The 19,479-nt window shown below is 36.7% G+C and overlaps 1 protein-coding gene across 5 annotated transcripts in view; it reads left to right on the forward strand.

Moving 5' to 3' along the window:
• The first annotated feature begins 91 nt into the window (after positions 1-91).
• The window catches only part of PHTF1 (putative homeodomain transcription factor 1), a 49,085-nt gene continuing 29,697 nt past the window's right edge, over positions 92-19,479 (forward strand). Inside the window, exons 1-3 of one of the 5 annotated variants that reach the window (XM_032421183.1) lie at positions 92-1,228; positions 1,539-1,613; positions 2,259-2,315. In XM_032421183.1, the coding sequence (XP_032277074.1) occupies positions 1,569-1,613; positions 2,259-2,315 (102 nt within the window). In that variant the 5' untranslated portion in view covers positions 92-1,228; positions 1,539-1,568. Of the gene's footprint in view, positions 1,229-1,538; positions 1,614-1,980; positions 2,316-9,218; positions 10,575-19,479 lie in introns of those variants that run through there. The other 4 variants (XM_032421192.1, XM_032421207.1, XM_032421199.1 and 1 more) reach the window with 4 other exon arrangements.

Genomic DNA, 19,479 nt, shown 5'->3' on the forward strand with positions numbered 1-19,479 from the left:
AGGAAAGCAGCTTAAAACCTTACTAAGGTATTCTTAAATACTCGCTTTAGGGCGCAACCATTCTATTCTCCTGACCTCTGTCAGCCTGCTTGAATTCTTAACCTAGAAACAGTTCTTCCCGCCGCCACCTTCTCCTATCCTGATTTGCTAAAAGTGCCCTGGAACTGCTCCAAGCCGTCCCTCCTCTTCCCTTGGCGTCGAGCACCCAGAAAGCTTAAATCTCAGAGCTGTTGGGGGGCGGGAGAGGAAGCCAATCACTAAGCCGCAGCCCACCTCGCCCTTCGTCCCAGGACGGCGTAAATTCAGGAGAACATCCGTTCATTCAGCCAAGACTGAGAACCTATGTGCCAGGCTCCTGCCAGGCCCCAGGCTCTGACCTCGCGGAGCCCACAGCCCTTTGGGGAAGACGGGTAGTAAATAATGAAGCACAAAGAAACCTGTAAAACAAAGAAAAGTATTACAAAGGATTGAACGGGAAGCTATAATAAGAACAGGACCGACCCCCTTTAGATCGATGGCTGGGAAAGTCATTTCTGCGGACGTGACCTGGAGGTTGATCTGAGGGAGCTGCCTTGGCCTTGACGCTCGAGGAGCTCCGAGGCCCTCCATCCCCGCGCCTGGCTGACGCTCGGCGGCCAGGCCCGGGCGGGGGCGGAGCCATCGGAGCAGCAAAACCCGGAAAGCGGAAGCCGCAGCGGGGCTGCAGCCTGGTCTGCGGCGCTGCCCTCGCCCAGCTCTCGGCCGGCTGAGTCACGGCCCGCCGGCCGGCCCGGCCTAGCAGGACGCACGCCCGCCGCCCCGCAGCCGCTGCCTCCCGCGCCGGGGGGGCCTTCGGCCTTCACCCGAACAGCGGGGCACTGAGCCTCTGGCCATTGCCGTAGCCACTGGCGGCTAGCGAAGACGTCCTTCAGTTTTTATCCCCTCCTTTCCCAGTTCATTCTTGGCTTCTCGGGGTGGGGAGCGGTCAGTCCGGTGACCCTGTAGGTCGGGCTTGGAGGGCGCCGGGTCTGCGGCAACAGACTGCGCTCCTCTGGGCGCTGGGCGGCCCGCTGCCTCCGAGGCCCGGGCGACCTCCGCGGTCTCCATGGTAACGGCCGCGCCGGCGTCTCGGCCTCGGGGGGAAGATGCGGCCTGCGGGGCCCGCTGTCTCGCCCCCGGCCTCATGGCGGGGCCGGGGCCACTGAGGAGGAAGGTCCCGGCCGCCGGACTGCGGGGCAGCGGGCACCAGGTGAGAGCGGGACGCCGGGGAGCGGGGGGGGGGGGGGGGGAAGCTCAACCTCCAGCCACCACCGCTTCCCCTCCGCTGCATCCCTGTAACACGCTCGCACCAAATATCGCAGAGAGGCTTCTCGGGGCGCCACTGCGCCAGAGGTTTTTGGTTTGCTTCTGTTTTTGTCTTTTTTTTCCTGGCAAAGAGCCGGAGAGAGACAGTCAGCAGCTCATGGAGAGGCTGAGAGAAGCGATTTTTGCGTTCTCCCCAAACTGGGGGAGTACCTTTCAACAACCGGACTCACCGACTGGTTTTCCTTCATTTTCAGTGAAATCCCATTCTCAGCCTGGAGACGCAGATGGCCTCAAATGAGAGAGATGCTATATCGTGGTACCAAAAGAAGGTAATACCAATCTTTTTTATTTGTAAAGCATAGTTCCTGCAAAAAGCTCCCGCAAAGACTATCCTGCTAGTTTTCCCTGAGCCTGGTAGTGCCAGGAATTCCTACATGGTGTCTCTCAACTTAGATGGAAAACCGATGCACAAGGTCATTAGGTCTTTTAAACTCAGCTCCAGGTCCCCGAATAAGATTTTCTAGTCCCCCCGCCTTCTTCAGGCTGCATCACACAATGCCACAGCAACGCTTTGAAAGTTTGCTTCTGATCAAACTGCTGTTGTTTTTTTTAGACCTGAAACTTTTATCTTCACAGCTCAGATTGGTACTGTCAACAATCTTACTGAGCTGCCCGTTACCTTTTATTCCTCTCTAGTTTTCCTACTGATGTTTTCCTTACGAAGTGGAAATATCTTGTGAGGTAATAATTTGAAATATTTTGGACATTGCTTTTTAGCTTACTTTTAGATCCAGCTACTTTAGAATTTTGAAGGAAACAGCCCTTGGAAATAATAATTCATTCTAACCTCTGAGAAGCATAATCATTTTCCAGGTATCATATTGATACTTAATAGTTTCATGACTTTTGTGAGATTTGACCTAAATAGAAGGATTTTCCTTTGCATTATTTAAATAGCCTGCTCCCTATTTCAGATTGGAGCATATGATCAGCAGATATGGGAAAAGTCAATCGAACAGACTCAGATTAAGGTAAATTGATTTCTTTGATTCTAGCTTTGTTTTACTGAATTAATGTGAAGAGTGGTTGTATAAAATCTGCACTTATCCACCAAGTATGGATATTCTTTATTCTTTGACGTTTATAAGGAAGACAACACTGCAAGCAGAATGACAAATGACAATTGACATTTGGCCTCAGTATCAGGGAAATAGAAAAGAGTGGTTGGTCTATGATGAATTAGAAAGCAAATGTCCCCTATAAAGGGGACTGTGGCTGCTTATGCTGGCAATGCAGCCCCAGGACTGCCAGAGCCTCAGAGTTTTCAAGAGAAGCTGGGAAGATGCATTTTTATGTGAAATATCCAGATTTTTTAGAGCGTCTTCCCTTTTCCCGCCTTTCCTCTACCTCCTCTCCCACCTCATTCTCCTCTTCTTTTTTCTTTCTTCTTTCTCCTTTTTCTCTTCCTGTGCAAGCCAAATCAAATCCATTTGTGGCCTGAATCACTTTTTCAATTACTGGTTTAGAGTATGGTTTTAAGTTCTCAGGTTCTTAAACTTTTTTCTACACTGCTTTTAGAACCGTGCAGATTCTTAGGGTAATTTCATGTTAACCAACCAAAAAGTGACATGGATTCAGAATGCCAGTTTATTAATTTATAATAGCAGAGGGGAGGGTTAAATAACCTAATGTTCCAAAGTCAGGGTTGGAACATTACTCAACATGTACTGGAGGAGATGGGATGGGAGGGTGGTGCAAATTAGTCATGGGAAGGTTGCTTGGTAGTCAAATGTAATCAGATAGTCTTGAGAGATGTGGAAAAGCCTAAAGGACCATCCCTGCCCCTAAAAGAATGTCTCTCTGTATTGACTTTAATACCTAGATCAACAGATTCAGGGTCTCACTTCCTTGGAATGTGCTGAATAATGGCTGGCAGATTCTTGTTTTTGGACCTTGCTATTTTAAAGATTTGCTGCAGACCCTTTCTGAACACTTAAAAAAAAATGTATTACACCTACACATCCATATAATTTAATAGTTCTGTTTATCTCTAAGTCACATTGATTGGACTGGGATGTTTAAATCTCGGGTGAAATACATTTATCCAACACTTGTAGGGTGCATTCTTTTTATAGGCTAATCAACTAGCAAATTGTTGTAACTACATGGTACATGGCTAACTTTCACAATTTTGTACAGTCCTTGATTTTTCTATGTTAAAGACATGGGGTAGGATGAATAACACCCCAGATTTTATTTTGGAACTCTCTCAATCCTGTTCTGTTAGTTGCTGTAAAGTACTGATAGTAAGTAAGGTATAATGGAAAGAGCATAGAACTGGGAGTTAGATCTTCTTTTTGTGATCTCTAGCCTTGTGATCTTGAGCAGCACTGTAGTTTTCCTGGGTTTTGGTTTCCTTATCCTTAAAAAGACTTTATTTACTGCTATAAAATTGCCTTACCTACCTTCTTCCCCTGCCCAGCTAAAGATTTTCTCATCTCTTAATTCCATGCCATTTTATGCGTACCTTCCTTTTAGTATACCATATCAAAGTTACTTGTTAACCTGTGCATCTTCATAGGCCTCAAAGGTAGGAATTGTGTTTGGTAGAAATTGTGTTTGCATTACCTTCTTAGAACATCTTGATTCATACTAGGAACTCAGTGTCTGTTGCTGTGTTTAATTAACACCATCTATTATGTCTTTTTATTCATTGTTCCGTCATAAGGTAATCTACCTAATTATTCCTTAATGTATACTTTTAATTTAGCAGCAGTGGAAAGAATAAAAGACAACTCTAAAAATTTTGCTGAGCTGATGTACCAACATATTCTAGGTGCTAAGAATACAGTAAACAAGAGAGACTTGAATTTCACAGTCTAATGGTGGTGGGAGAAAAGCCAAGATACCTTTTTATTTTTTAATTTTTTTAATAGATTTTATTTATTTATTTGACAGAGAGAGACACAGCGAAAGAGGGAACACAAGCAGGGGGAGTGGGAGAGGGAGAAACAGACTCCCCGCTGAACAGGGAGCCCGATGCAGGCCTCGATCCCAGGATCCTGGGATCATGACCTGAGCCAAAGGCAGACGCTTAACGACTGAGCCACCCAGGCACCCCCCAAGATATCTTTTTAAATATGTTTAACTCTTAGACAAAAATTGACCAAAGTATAGGATACAAACTATTTAGTGCAGTTTAAAAATAGATTATACAAATATAAATATTTTTTAACAAAAAAGTAAAGAAAATTAAAAATAATGAGCAATATCAACATCAGATCACCATACAATAAAATTAGAAATTATGTAATAAAAATATAATTTGAGGCAAGAATATACAATGGGGAAAAGACCATCTCTTCAGGGCTCAACATCACTCATCATCAAAACCACAATGAGATGTCACCTCATACCAGTCAGAATGGCTAAACTCAAAAACACAAGAAATAACAAGTACTGGTGAGAATATGAAGGAAAAGGAAACCTTGTGCACTGTTGGTGGGAATGTAAATTGGTGCAGCCACTGTGGAAAACAGTAAGGAAGTTGCTCAAAAAATTAAAAATAGAATTACCATATGACCTAGTAATCTACTACTGGGTATTTACCTAAAGAAAACAAAAACACTACTTCAAAAAGATATTTGCACCCCTATGTTTATTGCAGCATCATTGACAATAGCCAAGATACAGAAGCAACCTAAGTGTCCATCAGTAGATGAATGGATAAAGAAGAAGTGGTGTGTGTATGTGTGTGTATATATATACACACACACACACATATATAAAATGGAATATTACTCAGCCATAAAAAAGAATGAGATCTTGCCATATGCAACAACTTGGATGGGCCTAGAGGATATAATGTTAAGTGAAATGAGTCAGACAAAGACAAATACCATATGATTTCACTCATATGTGGAATTCATGAAACAAAAAAAATGAATAAACAAAAAAGGAGACAGACAAAACAGACTCTTAAATACAGAGAACAAACTGGTGGTTGCCAGAAGGGAAGTGGATGTTGATGGATGGGTGAAATAGATCAAAGGGATTAAGAGGATACTTATTGTAATAAGTAACATGGAGAATTGTTGAATCATCATATTGTACACCTGAAACTGTATGTTAATTATACTTCAATAAATAATAAAACAAAAGGTTGTTACCACTGGAAAGAGAAAAATTTGCAAATGTGAGGACATGGGAATAAAAAATAGCAATTGCTTCAATTAAAAAATATAATTCAAAATTATAAAAGATGTAAACTTTAAAAATCTTAACTATGAGTATGAAAAGTGATGTGAACTCTTCCACAAATGTTTATTGAGCTACTGTGTTTAAGGATTTTGCTAGATGCTGAGCACAAGGGGAAAAGTACTTATAAACAGAAGTATAATACTTGTTTAAGAAAAGAACAAATAGCCCTATCTGTATCTGATTGGAGTATAAGGTATATAGGTGAGATGATAGGCCATATATCAGTTTGGAGCTGATTTGACTGCTTCACTAAGAACTTTTGATATTATTCTATAGAAAATGGAAACATTTTCATGGTTTTTGAATAGGGAGGCCACATGGTGTTTGTGTTTTTGAAGGATAGAAGGACAGACATTATAACAAAATCTATGGGATGTTTCTGAAGTAATACTTGATGAAATTATATCACTCTAAATGTCTATATGAACAAAAAATGTCTAGATTGACTAGGCAGAAAGAGTTACAATGATTCAAGTTAATAGATGAAGAATCTAGAGAAAGAAAATAATTCCAAGTAAAGAAGGGAAAGAAATACCAAAAATAAAACTAAAGCAATCATTATGTATTTTTCTTTTTTTTTTTTTTAAGGTTTTATTTATTTGACAGAGAGAAAGACAGCCAGAGAGGGAACACAAGCAGGGGGAGTGGGAGAGGGAGAAGCAGGCTTCCCGCGGAGCAGAGAGCCTGATGCGGGGCTTGATCCCAGGACCCTGGGATCATGACCTGAGCCGAAGGCAGACGCTTAACTGACTGAGCCACCCAGGCGCCCCAATCATTATGTATTTTTCAATTGCCAAGTATTTGCTGAGCTCCTACCTACCACGTGTCAGGTAGTAGGCTAGGCACTAATGTCTACATAGTGATGAGCAAAAACACTCAATATTTTTCTTTTCATGGAGCTTAAAGTAAATTGGGAGAGAAACAATAATAAAAATCCTATTAATGAATAAAATTTATTTATTTTTACAAGAAGAAGAGCTTATTTACAAGCCATTACAGTTATAACAAGGGAAATGGACTTAGTCAAGGAGGTCAGAGAAGCCTTCCCTGAGGAACTGATACTTAAATGAGATCTGAAGGATGAATAGCAGTTAATTAAGTCAAGAACAAATACGCTAATCCTACACAAACTCTTTCAGAAAACAGAGGAGGAAGTACACCTCCCAACTCATTTTATGAGATCAGTATTATCCTGATTCCAAAGCCAGACAAAGACATCACAAGAAAAATCGTTGTGAACATAGGTGTGAAATCCTTGAGAAAATATTAGCAAACCAAATTCAACAACATATAAAATGGATTATCTACTGTGACCAAGTGGGGTTTATCCTAGGAATGCAATGTTGGTTTAGCATTTGAAAATAAATTAATGTAATATACCGTATTGATAGAATAAAGGACAAAACTGCATGATCTTCTCATTAGAAACAAAAAAAGCATTTGACAGAATTTAATGCCCATTAACAATAAACTAGAAATAAAAAGTAATTTCCTCAATCTGTCAAAGGGTGTCTACAAAAAATCTATAGCTATAGGTTAGGATTTACTCCAGAATATCCCACTGAAAAATGAAAAGACAAGCCATAGACTGAGAGAAAATATTTTATATTTATATATTTTTTATATATTTAGAGTATTTGTATGTACAATATATAAAGAACTCCTGCAACCCAATAAGAAGACAAAAAACCCAATACAAAAATGGGCAAAATATTCAAATGGATATTTTACCAAAGAAGGTAAATGAATGGCTAATGGGCACGTGAAAATATGCTCAACATTGTTAGTCATTAGGGAAGTACAAATTAAAATCATAGTGAGATACTACCATACACCTGTTAGAATGGCTAAAATTCAAAAGACTGACCTTACCAAGTGTTGACAAGGACATGGAGGAATTAAAATGCTCTTACACTGCTGGTGGGAATGGAAAGTGGAAAATAGTTGGGTAGTTTCTTAAAAAATTAAATATGTACTTTCCATATACCCAGCATTTCTACTCCTAGGTATCTATCCAGAAGAAATAAAAACATATGAGCACATACAAATATTCATAGCAGTACTATTTGTAATAGCCAAAAACTGGAAAAAAAAGTCCAAATGTCTATCAGCTAGTGAGTGATAAACAAATATGCTATAACTATGCAATGGGATATGACTTAGCAATTAAAACTATTAATACATGCTACAAAATAGATGAACCTCAAAAATGTTATGTTACATGAAAGGGGCCAGACACAAAAGACTGTATACTGTGTAATTCAGTTTATATGAAATTTCTACAAAAGGCAGATATATAGAAATAGAAAGCAGATTAATGGCTGCCTGTGGCTGGGGAATAGGAACAGAGATTTACTGCCATTCTTGTTTTTGAGTTAATGGAAATGTTGTGAAACTTGAATATGATGATGGTTGCACAACTCTATAAATATACTAGAAATCTACTAAATTAATTCCTAAGACTGCACACCTAAAAATGGGTGTTTTATAATATGTAAATTATATCTCGATATAACTATTTTCTTAGGTTATGCCAATAGAAAAACATAGGAGAAGTCATAATATTGTACACAAGAATGTCATACATATTCCCAATGAAAACTGTCTTCTAAAATTTCTTAATTGGGAGAATATATTAAATTTAAGGTCTAACATCATTTTCAGTGACGAAGCTCAACTTAGTCACTCCCATATCCCTTGGGATATATTTGCTAAGATGAGCATTCTAATATTTTTTTAAATTTCTTTTTATTTTTTTTAAGTTTTCATTTAAATTCCTGTTAACATACAGGGTAATAGTTTCAGGTGTACAATATAGTGATTCTACACTTCCATACATCACCTGGTGTTCATCACAAGTGCACTCCTTAATCCCCTTCGCCTATTTCACCCATCTCCCCACACACCTCCCCCCTGGTAACCATGAGTTTGTTCTCTATAGTTAAGAGTCTGTCTCTTGGTTTGCCTCGCTCTCTTTTTTTCTCCTTTGCTCATTTGTTTTGTTTCTTAAATTCCACATATGAGTGAAATCATATGATCTTTGTCTTTCCCTGACTTACATATTTCACTTAGCATAATATTCTCTAGCTCCATCCAGGTGTTGCAAATGGCATCCATTCTTTTTGATGGCTGAGTAATATTCCACTGTATACATGTATGTATGTATGTATGTATGTATGTATATATACATACATACAACCACATCTTTATCCATTCATCAGTCCAGGGACACTTGGGCTGCTTCCGTAATTTGGCTATTGTAGATAATGCTTCTATAAACATTGGGTACATGTGTCCCTTCAAAGTAGTATATTTGTATTCTTTGTTTTTCTTTGGTCTTCCTTCCTTCCTTCTTTCCTTCTTTCCTTCCTTCCTTCCTTCCTTCCTTCCTTCTTTCCTTCCTTCTTTCTATTTTTCTTAAATTTTTTTTTAGAGAGAGCACAAATGGGAGGGGCGGAGGGAGAGAAAATCCCAAGGAGACTCTGCGCTGAGTCCAGTGCTGGACCTGATCTCATGACCCTGAGATCACAACCTGAGCTGAAACCAAGAGCTGGATGCTCAACTGACTGTGCCACCCAGGTGCTACTTTTTAATTTTTTTCTAATTAATATTAGAATAACAAAAATCAGTGTTTGAAAATGACATGATTTTATACCTAGAAAATTTTATTATTTTTTTTATTCCTAGAAAAAGTCTTAAGGGCTAATCATAAGCACAAAGGTGATTTCAACTGTATTTATAATGTTCTATTTCTTAAGCTGGAGGGTGGGGTACATGACAGATGAGACTCTTCATTGAAGATGACGATTTGAATATGTGCCTTAATCTCCATCTGATCTCTTTTGAAACCCCTCTAAAATTACAATAAATAGGAAAAAGATATTAGCCCACAAGGATTAAAGGAATGGGAGAGAAGACTACCGTAAATGAGAGCTATTAACATAATTTTGAAAGTTGGCAAGTGAAGAAAGTAAAAATGTAAGTGTCTGTAGTAGGGAATGCCAATGTAAAACAAATGACCTTTCTGTTTAAAACTCCTGTATTTAATTTCTGAAAGACACAAGAATTAGATGCATCTGGTAGATCTGCAGGTATGAGGTGGAACTGAAAATAAGATTATTTGGGCCATTTATAAGGGGCAATAGACCTATCCCCAGATCTTCTTCCTTACTCTACATGGTCACATAGTTACCCTCACTTCCTCTGACAGAGGGTTGCATGGAAGCTTGCTGTCTGGAGAGGCTGAACCAGAGAAGTTCTGGATTCTGGAATACCAGACACAGAGTGGGGTGAAATAATGTACTAATAATGGAGATGAAGTAAAAGTCTGGTGGCCAGGTTTATGATCTACAACAGAAGACTGGAATTGCTTCTTGCAGAAACTGGTCAGCTAAAAAGACCAAAGGATACTGGAAATGAAATGGCTGGCTACCCCTCTACAATGAGGCCCGCTGCTTAACAAATTTCACCCATTGCACACTGAACTCTCATTCAGCATGTTAGTGCCTCACTTTTAAATGTAAATGGATAGTTGAAAATCATCAAATATTTGAAACCTAAGGAAAAAGGAGATAAAGGAATGACAAAAGAATCATAAGAATGCTATTTTTAAAGATATAGTTAGTATGTGTAAAGGACTGGATACTTAAAAAAAAAAGGAAAGAAAAAGAAAAAAAATGGACTAGAGATGAAAAAGTAAGAGAACCAGAAAACAAAAATAACCAATAAATTTAGTAGAAAAGTGGAAGGTAAAGTTGCAGCCATTTCTCAAAAAAATCATACAAAAGAACAAGGAAAAAGAAACTAGAAAAGTGAGTACAGTTCATGAAGGAAGCCTAACAACCAGCTAAGAGGTGTTCCAGAAAAAGGAAATACATGGAGGGGAAGAAATTATCAAATAAATAATACATTTACCAGAACTGAAATATACACATTTTGAAATTGGAAAGATTTTAACAAAGATTTATATTAGTTACAGGTGTATAACACAACGATCTGACATTTATATGCATTACAAAATGCTCAACATGGTAAGTGCAATTATCATCTGTCACCATAAAAGTTTATTACAATATTCTTGACTGTATCTGCTATATATATATATATATATATATATATGCTGTGCTTTCATCCCCATGACTTACTCATTTTATAAATGGAAGTTTGTACCTCTTAATCCCCTTCACCTATTTTGCCCATCCTAACCCCCCTTTCCTCTGGCAATCACCAGTTTGTTCTTTGTATTTATGAGTTTGTTTATTGTTTAGTTTGTCTTTTTGTTTTATTCTTTAGATTCCACATATGAGTGAAATCATGTGGTATTTGTCTTTCTCTCACTTCTTTCACTTAGCTCTAGGTCCATCCATGCTGTCATAAGTGGCAAAATTTCATTTTTTTTTTTATGGTTAACATTCCATTGTATGCATATCCCATATCTTCTTTATTTATTCATCTATCGCTGGAAACTTAGGTTGCTTCTATATATTGGCTACTGTCAGTAATACTGCGGTAAACATAGGGATGCATATATCTTTCTGAATTAGTGTTTTTGTTTTCTTCAGGTATATACCCAGAAGTAGAATTGCTGGATTGTATAGAATTTCTATAACTAAGTTTTTGAGGAGCCTCCATACTGTTTTCTGTAGTGGCTGAAATGTGCATTCCCAATGTGCATTCACACCAACAGTGCACGAGGGTTCCCTTTTCTCCACAACTTTGCCAATACTTGTTATTTTTTGTCTTTTTGATACTAGCCATTCTGATGGGTATGAGGTGATATCTCATTGTGGTTTTGATTTGTATTTCCCTGATGATGAGTAATGTTGAGCACCTTTTCATGTGTCTTTTGGTCATCTGCATGCTTCTTTGGAAAAATGTCTCTTCAGTTCCTCTGCCCATTTTTAGATCGGATTATTTATTTTTTTGGTGTTGAGTTCTATGAGTTATTTATATACTTTGGATATTATTCACTTATTGAACATATTGTTTGCAAATATTGTCTCCCATTCAGTAAGTTGCCTTTTCATTTTGCTAATGGTTTCCTTCACTGTGCAAAAGCTTTTTATTTTGATGTAGTCCCACTTGTTTATTTTTGCTTTTGTTGTCCATGCCTGAGGAGACATATCCATAAATATGTTGCTAAGACCAGTGTCTGAGAGTTTACTGCTTATGTTTTCTTTTAGGAGTTTTATGGTTTCAGGTCTTACATTTAGGTCTTTAATCCATTTTGAGTTTATTTTTGCATGTGGTTTAAAAAAGTGGTCCAGTTTCATTCTTTTGTATGTAGCTGTCCAGTTTTCCCACACCATTTATTGAGGAGACTGACTTTTCCTCCTTATGTATTCTTGCTTTGTTTGTTGTAGATTAATTGACCATACTAGCATGGGTTTATTTCTGGGTCCTCTATTCTGTTTTATTGATCTATGTGCCTATTTTTGTGCCAGTACTAACTATACTGTTTTGATGACTATAGATCTTTGGTATAGTTGGAAATCTGATATTCTGATACCTCCAGCTTTGTTTTTCTTTCTCAAGATTGCTTAGGCTATTTGAGGTCTTTCATGGCTTCATACAAATTTTAGGATTATTTTTTTCTAGTTCTGTGAAAAATGCTATTGGTATTTTGGTAGGGATTGCACTGAATCTGTAGATTGCTTTGGGTATTATGGACATTTTAACAATATTAACTTTTCCAATCCATGAGCCATGGTATATCTTTTATTTGCGTCATCCTCAATTTCTTTAATCAGTGTCTTAAAGTTCTTGAATGTAGGTCTTTCACCTCCTTGGTTAAATTTATTCCTATGTGTTTTATTCTTTTTGATGCAAACATCAGTGAGATTGTTTTTAAATTTCTCTTTCTGCTAGTAGTTATTGGTATAGAGAAATGATCCACATTTGTTAATTTTGTGTCCTACAACTTTACTGAATTCATTTATTCTAATAGTTTTTGGGGGGAGTCTTTAGGTTTTCTACATATAGTATCATGTAATCTACAAGTAAGGACAGTTTTACCTCTTCCTTACCAATTTGGATGCCTTTTATTTCTTTTTCTTGTCTGATTGCTGCAGCTAGGAGTTCCAGCACTATGTTGAAAATAAGTGGTGAGAGGAGACATCCTTGTCTTGTTCCTGATCTTAGAGGGAAAGTTTTTGGCTTTTCACTGCTGAGTATGATGTTAGTATGATGTTAGCTGTGGGTTTGTCATGTATGGCCTTTATTTTGTTGATGAAAGGATCTTTTGAGTGATTAGCACCTATACTAAGGAGCATTATCATATTTCAGAACTTAAAAAACAAACTTGGTTCGATCTACCTTGTGTGTTTCTCTTGTGTCTCTTTTACTATTCACACCAGACACTTTGCTTCTGTCACCAAACATGTGGAAGCGTTCCCCAACACCATGCAGTTCTCTCTGAAACCACTCAGGGGATCCTACAATTCAACTCAACTCTAATGCTATCTACCTGAATATAGTGTCAGATACCACAAGTTAAAGGCTCAGTCCCACAAGACTGCTGCCACCCCACTTTGGATACCAATCATAAGTAGTAGGTCCCCAGGTTACCCACAACTTCTGTCCAACATGGCTACAAATCAGGTTCCCATGACCCCTTTCTCAGGTTTGATTAATTTGCTAGAGAGGCTTACAGAACTCAGAGTAACACTTACTTACAGTTTATTAAAGGATATGATAATGGATACAGTTTATTAAAGGATATGATAATGGATACAGATGAACAGCTAGATGAAGAGATACATAAGGCAAGGTCTGGGAGGATCCAGAGTATAGGAGCTTGTTTTCCTGTGGAGCTGGGGTATGTCACCCTCCTAGTGTGGATGTGTTCAACAAACTGGATGCTCTCTGACCCCCATACCGTTGGAGTTTTTATGCCAAGTTTATTAGCCAAGTATAAGGCACCACATGAAGATATATTCAGATTTTCAAAGTTTCAAAAAAATATATCACCCATGTCCCCTCTCAGAAAGCATGGGAAAACATATACTGTATTATAATGAATGAGTAAGCCAAAAAAGAGGAATTCATAGTACAGGAAACAGGATAGCCAGCACAGAGTGAGATAAAGGGAATTCCAGGATAATTAAGAGATGTCCAAGGATGACAGTTTATATATCAGGCCTGGAAAACAATGAGACCAGAAAGGAGGAGGAAGATAGAAAACTGATATAGGTATCTTCAAGGGGGAAAAAAAGAAACTGGTATTTGTTGTGTTTGGGTATATTGGGTGCAAATTTGTAACACTTATAGGGAGTTTCAAGGTGAATTAGTAATATATATTTAGAAAATCAAGTGAATGAAAAAATGAAGCTTGCCATATATGGCCTTTATTATGTTCATGTTCATTCCCTCCATACCCACTTTGTTGAGAGTTTGTATCATAAATGGATGTTGAATTTTGCCAAATGCTTTTTCTACATCTATTGAGACGACAATATGATTTTTATCCTTAATTTTGTTAATGTAACATATTACATTGATTGATTTGTGAATGTTGAACCATCCTTGCATCCCTGGAATAAATCCCACTTGATTGAGGTGTGTGATCCTTTTAATGTATTGTTGAATTCAGTTTGCTAATATTTTGTTGAGAATTTGTTATCTACATTCATTAGGGATATCGGCCTGTAATTTACTTTTCTTGTAGTGTCCTGGTCTGGTTTTAGTATCATGGTAATGCTGACTTCATAAAATGAGTTTGAAAGCATTCCTGCTTCTTCTGTTTTTTGGAAGAGTTTGAGAAGGATTGATATTAATTCTCTGAATGTTAGGTAGAATTCACTAGTGAAGCCATCTGGTATGGGAATTTTGTTTTGGTTGGGAGGTTTTTGATTACTGATTCAGTCTCCTTACTATTAATCAGTCTGTCCAAATTTTCTATTTCTTCCTGACTCCGTTTTGAGAGGTTTTGTGTTTCTAGGAGTTTATCCATTTCTTTTAGGTTGTCCAATTTGTTGGCATATAATTGTTCATATTAGTTTTTTTATGATCCTTTGTTTTTATGGTATCAGTTGTAACATTTCCTCTTTCATTTCTGATTCTGTTTATTTGAGTCCTCTTTTTTTTCCCCCTTGGTAAGTGTAGCTAAAGATTGTCAATTTTGTTTATCTTTTAAAGAAACCAGCTCTTAGTTTGTTGATCTTCTCTGTTGTCATCTTTTTAGTTTCTATTTCATTTTTTTCTGTTCTGATCTTCGCTATTTCCTTCTATAACTCTGGACTTTGTTCCTCTTTTCTAGTTTCTTGAGCTGTGGAGTTAAGGTGTTGTTTATTTGTTAGGGTTCTTTCTTAATGTAGGCATTTATCACTATGAACTTCCTCTCAGAACTGCTTTTGTTTCATCCCATAAGTTTTGGTATGTTGTATTTTCATTTGTTCTCAAATTTTTAAATTCCTCTTTTGACTTCTTCTTTGACGCATTGGTTTTTTTTAGTAGCATGTGGTTTAATCTACACATATTTGTGAATTTTCCTTTTTTTTTTTGGTAATTGATTTCTAGTTTCATACCATTGTGTTCAGAAAAGTGCTTGATATAATTTCATTCTTCTTAAATTTATTAAGACTTGTTTTGTGGCCTAATATGATCTATCCTGGAGAATTTATTATGTGCACTTGAGAAAGAATGTGTATTCTGTTGCTTGTGGTTGGAATGTTCTGTGTATATCTGTTAAGTCCATTGTATCTAATGTGTCTTTTGAGGCCAATGTTTCCTTATTATTATTACTTTTAATTTTTATTCAATTTCTTTAAACTAATAGAAAAACACAGTTCACCCATTTCTCCCACCCCCAGCTCTTGCAACCACCAATCTCTTTTGTGTATCTGTAAGTGTGGTTTGTTAGTTTTGGGTTTTTAATTTTTTTTAGGTTCCACATATAAGATAAATCATATTTTATTTGTCTTTTTGTGTATGACTTATTTCACTTAGCATAATGCCCTCAAAGTCCATCCATTTTGTCACAAAAGGCGAGATCTCCCAGTCCACAGCTAACATCATAGTGGTGAAGAGCTGAAAGCTTTTCCTCTAAGATCAGGAACAAGACAGGATGCCCATTTTTCCACTCTTATTCAACATAGTATTGGAAGTCCTAGCCAGAACAATTAGGCAAGAAGAAGAAATAAAAGGCATTCAAATCAGAAAGGAAGAAGTAAAACTGTTACATTTTGCTGATGACATGATATATTATTTACAAAACCCTAAATAACTCCACCAAAAACAATGATAATAAATGAATTCAGTAAAGTCACAGGATACAAAATCAATATATAGAAATCTGTTGCATTTCTCTATACTAAAAACAAACTATCAGAGCAAGAAAGAAAACAATGAGAATATACCATTTGTAAATATCTATGCACCCAATGTAGGAGTACCCAAATATATAAAGCAAATATAAACAGACCTAAAGGGAAAAATAGACAATGATACAGTAATCATTGGGAGCTTCAGTACCCCACTTTCAACAATGGATAGATCATCCAGACAGAAAATCCTAAGGAAACATTGGACTTGAACTATACTTTAGACCATATAGAACTAACAGACACATAAAGAACATTCTCTCCAACAGCAGCAGAATACACATTCTTTTCAAGCACCCATGGAAACATCTCCAGGATAGATCATTTGTTAGATCATAAAACAAGTCGTAACAAATTTAAGAAAATTGAATTTATTTCAGGTACCTTTTCTGACCACAATGGTATTAAACTAGAAATCAGTAACAGGAAGAAAACTGGAAAATTCACAAATATGTGGAAATTAAGCAACATACTCTTGAACAACCAATAGGTCAAAGAGGAAATCAAAAATACCTTGAGAAAAAAAAAATCTTGAGACAAATGAAAATGAAAATGAAAATTTTTATACGTTAACAATGTATGTAAACAATTCCATTTACAATAGCATCAAAAAGAAAAAAAATATTTAGGAACAAATTTAACCACAAAGGTGAAAGATCTGTACACTGAAAACTATGAAACATTGATGAAAGAAATTGAAGAAGACACAAAAAAATGGAAAGATATCTTATGTTCATTGATTGGAAGAAATATTGTTAAATGTCCATACTACCCAAAGTAATCTAGAGATTAAAAGTAGTCTATCAAAATTCCAATGGTATTTTTCACAGATGCAAAAAATAAAAAAAAAAAAAAAAGCCTAAGATTCGTATGGAACTACAAAGAACTCCAAATAGCTAAAGCAGCCTTGAGTAAGAAGAGCAAAGGTGGAGGCATCACACTTCCTGATTTCAGATTATATTACAAAGCTATAGTAATCAAAGCAGTATGATACAGTCATAAAAGACACATAGACGAATGGGACAAAATGGAGACCCCAGAAATACACCCATGCTTACACAGTCAACTAATCTTTGGCAGAGGTGCCAAAATACATGATGGGAAAAAGAGTCTCTTCAATAAATGATGTTGGGAAAACTGGATAGATATCCTCATGCAGAAGAATGATATTGGACCTTTATTTTACACCACACATAAAAATCAACTCAAGATGGATTAAAGACTTAAGTGTAAGACCTGAAATTGTCCTAGAAGAAACCAGGAGCTCATTGGCCAAGAGTTTTTTGAATTTGACAAAAAAGCACAGACAACAAAAGCAAAAATTAACAAGTGAGACTACATCAAACTAAAAAGTGTTTTGCATGGCAAAGGAAGCAATAATGAAAAGGCAACCTATGGAATGGGAGAAAATATTTGTAAACCGTATATCTGATAAATGGTTTACATTCAAAATATATAAGGAACTCTTACACCTCAATAGTTAAAAACAAGTAATCCAATTAAAAATGGACAAATGACCTGAACAGACATTTTTCCAAAGAAGATATACCCAATGGGTATATGAAAAAGGTGTTTAACATCACTAATAATCAGGGAAATGTAAATCAAAACCATAGTGAGATATCCCCTCACATCTGTCAGGACCGTTTGACTCTTATCAGAAAGTCAGAAGATAGTAAGTGTTGGTGAGGATGTAGAGAAAAGAGAACTTTTATATACCGATGGTGGGAATGTAAACTGGAATAACCATTATGGAAAACAGTATGGAGGCTTTTCAAAAAAAACCAGAACTATGATCTGATCCAGCTGTCCCATTTCTGGGTATTTGTCTGAAGGAAATAAAGGTCCACAAGGTCTTTGTCTGTTAGAAAATAATACATTGATATTTTTACTTTTAAAATTTTAATTTCTGATTTTGTATGTAGCCAAGATAATTGTTATTCCCATGGATATTATGCATATTTCAAAAATTAGTGTACATGTGTTCCAAAGGATTATTTTTTTCTCTGAAATGTCTAACTTTCAAATTTTGATTCCTCCTTAGATTTAATTTTATTACATGTAGGGTTTTAGAATATTCTTCTCTAAAATCTATAGTTTGTAGTTGAAATGGATAGAAACATAGGATCCACTTAAGAGAAATTGTTTGGCCAAATCTGTTTAGTTAAACAGAACTAAAGATCAATACTGGCTCAATGTCTGAAATGACTGTAACCGTTAATTTTTACTTTAATTTTAATGCTTAAATACCTAATTTTAAAGGCTGGATTAGCATTTACACATGTTGAATATAAAATTAAAATTCATCTTTTGAAAGTTTTATTTATTAATAGTATTGAAACAAAACTGTTAGTCAAACCAGGAGTTTGAAACACAAAAGATAATTCACAAACTTACTTTTAATTTGAGGTGGTAGAAGACAAAGGCCCTGAAAGGATTCTTTCTTCATGCCCTGAAAAAAAAATTTATGACTAAATTTTTGGTTAAATGTGGTAGATTGGCTACACACTAAATTTATAATCTCTCCTTTCTGGGTTACCACTAAATTACATGAAAGGAATCCATAAAGGGGTTGTATAAAATGAATACATCCACAAAGTCAAGGAAAAAGATTGAGGAGGAAGAACTCAGTAGATAAGGAATCAACACATATTTGGAAGATGAAAAATGAATGGAAGAGAGTGCTAGGAGAGCAGGGGAAAATGCCAGTTGACCTGCAGAGCTCCCCAGAGAGGCTTAGGACTTGAATGCACCAGTTTCATGTGAGGCAGTTAAATGGGGGATTGAATAACTTCGTATACGTAGAGATTGGACCTTTTGTCTTCTCATCAATCCCTTAAAGATGGGCAACAATGCCCTTATGAAGGAGACTGGTGATATTTCTTAGAAAATTCATTGGAGAACAGTCTGTGGACACTGAAGGGCAGGCAAGAATCACGATACTAAAAGCAGAATTGTGAGCCCCTTGGTTTAATCTCAAAACTTCCACCACAGAAATCTTTAGCCTTCCTAACCTTCAACCAAGGAGAATACTGGAATATTCTTTGAAGAGCCTTGAATGACCCCACAAAAAATGCCTCCAGATATTGACATTTGGTGATTCCCTTAAGCTGGTTGATTACTCTGCAATGAAATCCCAAGTCTATAAGCTATGCTCATATACATAGAGCTTCCAATAAGTTTTCTGTTGAAGTAAAACATGTTCAATAAATATGGATATACTTATACACATACATATATAACAAAATTTTAAGAGTAAAGGTTGGGGAATTTTCTCAAACTGAATGTAACCATGTAACCAGCATTAAGATCAAGAGATAGATAATTAGCAGTACCATAGAAGCTTCCCTTCCATACTCTTCCAGTCACTACTACCAACAGAGGTAGACCAGTATCCCGACTACTAGTGCTATGGATTAGTTTTGCCTTTTTGAACTTTACATAAATGAAATTATACAGTACATACACATTTGAGTCTAATTTTTTTTTTCAGTTTTATGTTTGTGAGATTCATTCATGTTGCATAATTGTATTTTATTCAGTACAACACCACAATTATTTATGCATTCTACTGTTGATGGGCAATATCCAGTTATTGTCGCTGGGTAGTTTCCAG

Source organism: Phoca vitulina, unplaced genomic scaffold (assembly GCF_004348235.1).
Source record: "Phoca vitulina isolate PV1807 unplaced genomic scaffold, GSC_HSeal_1.0 scaffold2, whole genome shotgun sequence".
Taxonomy (NCBI): domain Eukaryota; kingdom Metazoa; phylum Chordata; class Mammalia; order Carnivora; family Phocidae; genus Phoca; species Phoca vitulina.